The 8469-nt window shown below is 52.9% G+C and overlaps 1 protein-coding gene across 1 annotated transcript; it reads left to right on the plus strand.

The window, feature by feature from the left end:
• Window positions 1-399: 399 nt before the first annotated feature.
• On the plus strand, window positions 400-2580 carry TCF21 (transcription factor 21; the record flags this gene model as incomplete). The annotated part of the gene is made up of 2 exons (XM_081997020.1): window positions 400-849; window positions 2367-2580. The coding sequence occupies 2 exons, from the start codon at window positions 400-402 to the stop codon at window positions 2454-2456; spliced, it is 540 nt and encodes a 179-aa protein (XP_081853146.1). The 3' UTR covers window positions 2457-2580.
• Window positions 2581-8469: the final 5889 nt, after the last annotated feature.

The raw sequence follows: 8469 nt of genomic DNA on the forward strand, positions 1-8469 counted from the left end.
GCTCGCCGGGATACCTCATTCCCAGTCCTGTGCAAAGGTCTGTGATTGGGGATGTGGTGTGCTCAGCGGGCAGGGCCCCTCCCCTGGGCTGGATCCGCCTCTCTTATCCCCCAGATAAATTACTAGTGTCCTCACTAAATTCCTCGGCTTTCTCTCTCTCTCTCCCTCCCTCTCTCACACACGCTCCCTCCCTCCCTCACAGGCAAAGCAGGGTTGGGGGGCGGGAGGGCAGGGATCCTCTCTGGACTGGTATCGCGCCTTGGTGCTGGGGGGGGAGGGAAGGGGAGGAAAATACTGGTGCCCCTTCTCTCCTCTGCCGCCTTGAAGTAGATTTGAGAAGCGGCCCTTCCTCTCCCCCCCTTCCCCCCTTCCCGCTGGTCCTTTGGCATCTTCCAGACCATGTCCACTGGGTCTCTCAGTGATGTGGAAGATCTGCAGGAGGTGGAGATGCTGGAGTGCGATGGCCTGAAAATGGATACTAACAAAGAGTTTGGGGCGTCCACCGAGAGCAACGAGGAGGGATCCAATGGCGAGAATGGCTCCCCTCAGAAGGGGAGAGGGGCCTCGGGCAAGAGGAAGAAAGCTCCCCCCAAGAAGAGCCCTTTAAACGGAGTGAGCCAGGAGGGAAAGCAGGTCCAGAGAAACGCTGCCAACGCCAGGGAGAGGGCAAGGATGAGGGTCCTTAGCAAAGCCTTCTCCAGGCTTAAGACCACCCTGCCCTGGGTGCCCCCAGACACCAAGCTTTCCAAACTGGACACCTTGAGGTTGGCCTCCAGCTACATCGCTCACCTGCGGCAGATCCTGGCCAATGACAAGTACGAAAACGGCTACATCCACCCAGTCAACCTGGTAAGTCACGGCCTGCCGGGGCCAGGCACTCTGCGTGCGTGTGCATGGGGAGAGGCGGCGAGGAACTGGGATGGGGCATGTGCGGGGAGAAACCTTTGCTGTGCTTCTCACAGAGTCTGGTGCCAGTGGGATAGCGAGGGGTTCTGTGACACTCAGGCTCCCAGCCGCTCTCCTGCCCTGTGCCCCAAGAGCCAAGCATTGTGGGCCCCATCCGCTGCTCCTGGTGGACCCCCCCAGAGGACAGGCAGGGGCCACGCTGGCCATGGATAGGCAGGGACAGGCTTTACTGCCCCAGAAATGCCTGAGAAACCTCAGCAGGTTGATGGAAGCTTTTTGCCTTCAAGCGGGCGGGTACAGGAATTTGGGTAGAGAAAGGTATGTTTTAGGAAGGGCTCAAGCCAAGGACCCAGGGTTTTATCATTTATTTACACACACACCCCCCATCCTAGTGTTTCCGGCCGTAGTAGTCCCCTCAAGCCCTAGCTTTTCTGAGACAGAGCTCTTGGGGCTCTGCGCTCAGACACTTGGATTTGCTCGGTCCAGGACGTTTCTCCTATCCATATAAACTGGCAAAGGAGAAATAAGTACCAGTGCGGATGTCCTGGGGGGCGTCTGCCCCCTCCACAAAGCCTCTCTGGGCTGTGTGGTGTCCCTCCTGCTGCTCCCACCACCCACAGAAAGTTTTGCTGAGCAGCCCGGGGTCTCCCAGCAATAACCTGGCCACCAGAAACATCCAGTTTCCAGCTCTAAAATATACGCAACGGATGCAAACCGGGGGTGGGCAAGATCTGCCTGGGCTCTTTTTAGACATACAGCTTTACATTGCCCACACGTGCGGACCCCGTCGGATAGAGAGATCACAGAGGGGATCTGGGGCCGTTTCACTGGGCTTTGCCTGTTGAGCTCTGGACTCGAGGGGAAAGTACATCACCCACTGTGTCATCTGGTAAGGGCCTGGGAGATGATTTTTTGGCTAAAAACAAAATCCTCGGCACAGCAACATGGGGAGGGGAATAAAAACACAAAGTAAAACAAATCCAACACCCACTCCAGCTATACCCCGGCACAGAGGCACACCCAAAACTTGCCCCTCCAGCCGCGGGCGGCCGGGGGCTCCAGCGGCCGGGCAGCGCGGCGGCGGGGCGTCAGGCCATTCCCGCGGGGAGCAGCCCCCACGCGGGTCACGAGCAAAGGTGGGGGGCGGCGGCGGCGGAGATGCGCCGGGGCTCCCCACGCCCGCCCGCCGCGGGTCAGGCGGGCCCAGCGCCCCGAGGACGGCCGGGGGGAGCCCGCCGCGGCGGGGGGAGCGAAAGGCACAAAGGGTCCCCGCCGAAGCCAGCGGCGACGGCCCTGGCCCGAGCGCCGTTGAGCGCCGGCAGAAGCGGGCTCAAGCGGCGGCCGGCGGGCCCGATCCCCCGGGGCGCTCCCGCGCTGGCCCCGCGGATGAAACGGGAGTTGCAGATGTGCGTTTTTCCGTGTGTAACCCACTTCCCACCCGTGTCTTTTCCTGGCTACAGACTTGGCCTTTTATGGTAGCCGGCAAACCCGAGAGTGACCTGAAAGAAGTGGTGAACACAAACCGCTTGTGCGGCCCGACGGCGTCCTGAGCCCCGAGGCCGGGCCGGCAGCCGCCCGGCGCGGCGCGGGAGCGGGCGGCGGGGCGGGCGGGGGCACGCCGCGGCCCCGTCGCTGCCCTGCGCCCCGGGCAGCGCGACGGGGAGAGCCCCTCTCCCGGAGCAGAGGAGACCAAATGTGCCTCCAGCAAAGACTCCGCCCCGAGAGACCCCCGACTCTATTTAACTTTATTAAATGCGTGTACAGTCGAGTGTCCTGCAACAACAGCCTTGCTGGTTCAAGCGCTACTAGAGAAAAGACAGAGATCAAACAAAACCTACCACGCGTGTATCTTTTGTCTGAGACCTGTGAAATATGTAGATGCCTAGAAAAACTGACTTTGACAGTCATCTCTATGAAGTAATTCACCCTAAAGATATATAGATATATTTTCTTCAAGCAGGTTTTGCTCTATTTCTGTGAATAAACCTTCCTTTCCACTGAACACAGAGCGGTGTAATGTCCGTTTCCGACTCTCGGGCGCGGCGGGGGAAGGGACCGCGCCTCTGCCCGGCGCGCCGCGGGGAGCCCGCCGCCCCGCCCCGGGCCGCGGCAGGGCCGCTTCCCCGCAGCTACGGATCCGTCCCTGGAGGAGAGGGGTGGCTGGGCCCGGGACCCGTCCGCGCCGCGGGGAGGCCGGCCCGGCGCTCGGGCTCTGCGGGAGCCGCCGCCCCGCACCGCCCCGCGGGGACGGGAGCAGTTAGCCGTCGGTGAAGGACGGTGGGACGGAGGATCCCCCTCTGGCCCCGGTCCTCGGTGCCGGGAATTTGTAACTTAAACTTTACCCACCCACCCCCGATCAGCGGGCCCGTGGGACACGGGGCTGCGAGAACCAGGCGTGCGGGGCGCTCCCCCCGCAGCGGCAGCGGCCGCCGGCAGCCGGTGCGCCAGATCCCACCGCGCTGTTTAATGTCTCAGGGTTATGACCGCACTGTTTACAAGACGTCCTCGGTTATTTATACTGTTATTATTAGCAGAGGGGCTTTAGATTTCCGCTTCACTTGCTCTTTCAATACCGTCCCCCGGTTCCGCTTGATACCTGGGTACTTTCTGGCCGAGAGCAGGAGGGGGGCAGTGCCCTGCCCGGGGGCAGCGGGGGCTGCAGGGCCGCCCGGGGGCCGGGGAGGCATCGCGGCCGCCCCCCAAGCGAAGCTCTCCTCCCCGGCCGGGCTGCGGGGGGCAGCGCGGGGGCCACGGACCCTGCCTGCCTGGAGCTGGCCCCCCCCGGCACCCCCCAGGTCATCCATGCAGGCTGGGTTACGTTTCTTCTCACAGCCCCCTTCCCCCTGAGAAAACTGGGTGAGGTAGGGCATTCTCCAGGCGACCCAAATTCACCCATCACGTTCATGCATGGGCCAGGTTTAATTGAAGCAGCTCCCTGTGAGCCGTGGGCCATGCAACCGTCTCGGCCCTCCTTATGGAACAGGCCAGGGCCTCCCGCATCGTCCTCATGGTTGGGGGGGGGGGGGGGTAATTTCACTTTTTCACAGCTTTATTGCCATCCCGTACAATTAAGAGCAGACCCTCTCGCCCGCCCTAACCACACGCAACTTCGCTGTTGTGAGTGGGGCCTGTGCCACTCGACCCAGGCAGTTACGCACCCGGGCTCGGCTGCCTTTAGTGCCAAAGACATCACCTCGAACAGCCAGAGCTCTTGCTGAAGGGATGAGCAGCTCTGGGAAGCACAGCTGAAAGGGCTGATTCCTTCGGCCCAGCCACTGGGAAATCCAGTGGGAATTGCTGTTCTCTGAAGGGGAGACAGCCTAGAGCCCTCCGACCTTAACCTAAGTGCAAATGACCAATAATAGCAAACACGCAAGTACTGTGTTAACCACTGCATTCACCCACTGAATTGAAATTAACCGTTGGATTGAACCATTCAAAATCCCAACTTGAATCCATGCTAACCAATGCTACTCGAGACCCACAGCATGGTGCTGTTTTCCTTCAGGAAAGCAGAAATGGACAGGCATCTGAGATGTGCATAAAATTAAGAGTCAAATTCTGAATATTCTTACACAGGCTTCTTTGCCAGCCTGCTTTGCAATGCTTACTCATTGCATTCCGCATCCTTCCCACCCTTTTGAGCTAGCCATGCTCACTCTTCACTTGCCCCCTGAAACACAGCATGGAGAAGAGAGAAATGCAAATATCCCCTGTGAAATGTGAGGAACATGGCCGTCACCATGTGCCAAAAGCTGCCATGTAAGTGGAACCATGAGAGGAGGCTGCAGACACCGTTATTTCTCACGCTGCTATTCGCTTTATCTAGTAGTCTAGATTGCAAGCTTCTTGTGGCCTAAAATATTCCTCAAGCACCCTCCACCTTCCTCAGTCCTTGCTGCTGAGTGATGGTTCAGCAACAAACAAAAAGGCGAAAAGCAACAAACAGTAAACAAAAGCCACCAGCAGTACACAGAAAGGTAAATGATGGCTTTAACTCTGACTGTAAAACATTTAGGGGCTGTATTTCCATTTTGAAGACAATGAACAACATATTTTCCAGAGGCATTCTGTGGCTGGGAGCCCTTGGTCTACTGACTTCTTGTGCACAGCCCTGACAGTACTGGCAGTTGGCTTCAATGGCCCAAGTTTCTTAGATGAATTAAGAGTCCTACCATGTATCTCAGGAGAACAATGAGTGAAATCACTCTTCCCCGCCGCTGAGTGCAATTTTACAGAAAAAATATTTGCAAACAGAGAAAATGTACATTTAGTCCGACTGAAGCAATTGATGATTTTGAAAGCAACTTGTAAATGTGCTAAGGGAAAACAGGGAATCGGTTTAAATATTGATGTCAGTGATTTTAAAGAAAATATTTTGTTTGCTTTCTTGCTTTTCTGTACAAAGTGATGCATTTTAAAATTTACTGAAATAGAGTTATACCCCTTCTCCCTGTGGAAACAAAGCTGACTTGATTTATCTTTCTGTATCTACATGGATGTAGATGCAGCTGCATGAGTGTCTGTATATATTCCCTCCCAATAATGTTTGAACTCATTGCCTGATTTCAACTGAATTTGACAGAGGTCTCAAAGATAACTAAATTGCTACTTTTTTTTTTTTTGTGAAAACAGGCAGCTGAGTAGAGAAAAGAAAAAAAAAAAAATCTTTAAATTCTGCAACTAAAGGAAAAGTTTCAACATGAACTCAGCCCTTATCAGATACCAGAGCATGCAAAGCAGAGTGCCAGCTGGAGATGAAGCTTCAAACACTGCTTCAATCACAGGATACAAGTTCATAGAAAACCTGCTCATAGACCTATGTGTTTTAAGAGAAAAACTCTTTAAAAATAATTTAGTCCCATCTTATTTTAAAACAATTATTCTTTTTTTTTTTTCCCAAGGAAACCCAGTTCCACCCAACTACTTCATGACTGTTTGTCAGTTCAGCTAGAGACTAGAAAAATCCTTTATTTGCAGAGCCACACTCGGCGCTTGGGCGCCTGGGTTTGGTGCTCATGTTGTACTGCTTAGCAGCAGTTTTCACAGTCCACAATAAGGTCGTTAGGAGCAAGTGTTTTTCCATCCCTTACAGAAAATACCTTTTAGGCTTATCTTATCCTCTTGCTGGGATGGAAATCTGCCAGCCTGAAACATCAGCATAGCAAGAAAGCCACTTTGCAGACACCTGCACAATTCCTTGCCACCCTGACAGGGGCAGCGAGGCCACGGTGATGGTCGTGCCCCCAAGCTGCAAGATGCACAAGGAGAACATATGCTGGATGGCTTATTCTTTAAAGTGCCTCCAAGGTTGAAATTCCCAGCTCACCTTGGAAATTAAAAGATGCAGAAAATCCGTGTGGTTTCTTCTGTGGGGAAGCCTGTTTGGATCCCGGATATAATGACAGGATGACAAGCACGGGTTGGTTTGAAGCATTTGTATTATTAAATACAAATAGACATCGTTCTGTCTGCCTGGAGAAACTTGCTTCCCTGTAAGTGAATCGCATCTATTTTTCAAAAGGTAATTTTTCCTGAAACATCATTGTCATTGCCATTCATTATTATTTGTAGTAGAAAAAAAATAAAATACGCAGAAGACATTAGCTAATTGCAGGTAATAAGCTGTCTAAAAGAACAAAACTCACATGCATCTGGTGTACAAGCAGAGGGTATAAGCTGATGAAAGTGCAGGGCTTTCCTAATTTCTGTCTGAATATCTGAATGTAGATTATCATTTATAGTCTCTCAAAAAGGACAGGTTTTCAAAAGAAATTTTAATACCATTGAAATGAAATTCAATTTAAATGACATTGGAGTTTGTGGCAGCAAACAACAGAGCATTCTGTAATTTCCATGTGTACACACACTTAGAAATACCTCCGTACAGAATTCCTCCCAACAGCCGGCGATTCAAATTGTCCCTGTTCATTGCTAGCCGTGTAGCACTGACAAGTCCCATATTAAGGCTGTGCTGCCAAATGCAGACCCACGGGGTAAACAGAACTTTGTGCTCACTATTCAGCCACAGACCGCTTCATGCTCTTCAGCCCAGCATGCTTTATGGATGGGAAGTGGCACAACTGGTAATAATGGCTTTTTTTGTCTCCAGTGCTGCAAAGCTAGTGGTGTGTTACGGCTTGGTGAATTTCTGCAACCTTGAGAAGACGTCATAGGTCAGACCTAAAAGTTATGCTCTGGGAGGGATGGGAAGAAAACACACGTTACCTTTGCGAGGACTGCTGCCGGCAGACTCCAAACCCAGCAGAGTTCTGCAAGTAGCTGATTTTTCTTCAGTTCACTTTAGACACTGGTGTATCTGAGCTAGCTGTATAAAACCGGCTTTGAGTAGGCCTAGGCATGCAGACATTGCTTTTCCCAACCGCGGCGTGGACATACCCAAGGGTCACAACAGTCCTGAGATGACGCATTTTCTTGCCTTAGGGTTTTGCCCTTAAACTGAAACTTGTAAACAGATGAAATGCGTTTTCAAGCCGATGCGCATGCGAGCACACAGCTACACCATCCTCGCATGGGGAGTGGAGAGAGCCGAACCTCCCTGCAAGGAAAAAAAAGACCATAACAAAAGCAGAAGAGTAAAACCAATGCAAACCTTTCCTTCACTTTAAATTCTACAAGGCCATTTTCCTTAAGCTTCGAGGGAAAAAGAAACAACCTTTATTTACATCCCAGACCGCTATGTAAACTATAAGACCATATGTGACTGTAAATATGGATTATCTACACACTCGAGTTTTCTCTTGGTTGTTTACATGCTCTTTAAGAAACAGGGATCAGAAACACTAGAGGGGCAAAAAAAGGGAAGGGTACAGCCACACAGCCAGGAGACATGAGGAAGCGGGGGGAAAAGGCACAGAATAATCCCTCTCCCTCTGCCTACTACTGCTCAGTCCTTGTGAAAGGACGGGCTGGGGAAGCGAGGAACTATAAGCAGCTCCATCACAGCCGGGTGGAACCAGACCACCGAGGAGATGGAAAGTAAACCGGGAGGCTGAGCGCTGCAGCTGCCTTCTCTGGGAGGAACATCTGCGAAATCCTGCGCGGCAGCAGCAGGGGAGGAGGAGCGGGCAGAGGCAGCAAGCGTTCCCAGGGATGCGCTCACACAGATAACTGTCCCACTGGATGGCTTCCCAGGCTGCTGCAGCGGCACTTCCTTTCCCTGTCAGGGATAAGGCAAAGACCATAGTGTGCAACAAGCCATCCAAGTGTCAGCGCGGCCTCTTGCTTCAGCATCCTGTTTCTTGTGATACTTTTTGACGGCCGAGCTGACCAGAAATGGAACAGTTCTTCCTCACCAGTAACATAGTGTTTTGTTCTTACATAGGGTCTTTTATACTGCTGGCACCTCAGAGGCAAAGCAGAGGGCAGTTACCTTGGAGCATCTGCCATCACCTCATGACCAAGTGTTTTTCTATAGGAGGTTGCTATCATTATACAGATGGGAAGAAAAAGGCGCAGAGCTGACAAACGACGGGCTGAAGGTTCACACGTAAGACTGGTACAAGCTTAGGGCGCCGGCTCTTCTGGTGCACAAACTTACGG

This window comes from Phaethon aethereus, assembly GCF_964289735.1.
Source record: "Phaethon aethereus genome assembly, chromosome: 3".
In the NCBI taxonomy this organism is placed as follows: domain Eukaryota; kingdom Metazoa; phylum Chordata; class Aves; order Phaethontiformes; family Phaethontidae; genus Phaethon; species Phaethon aethereus.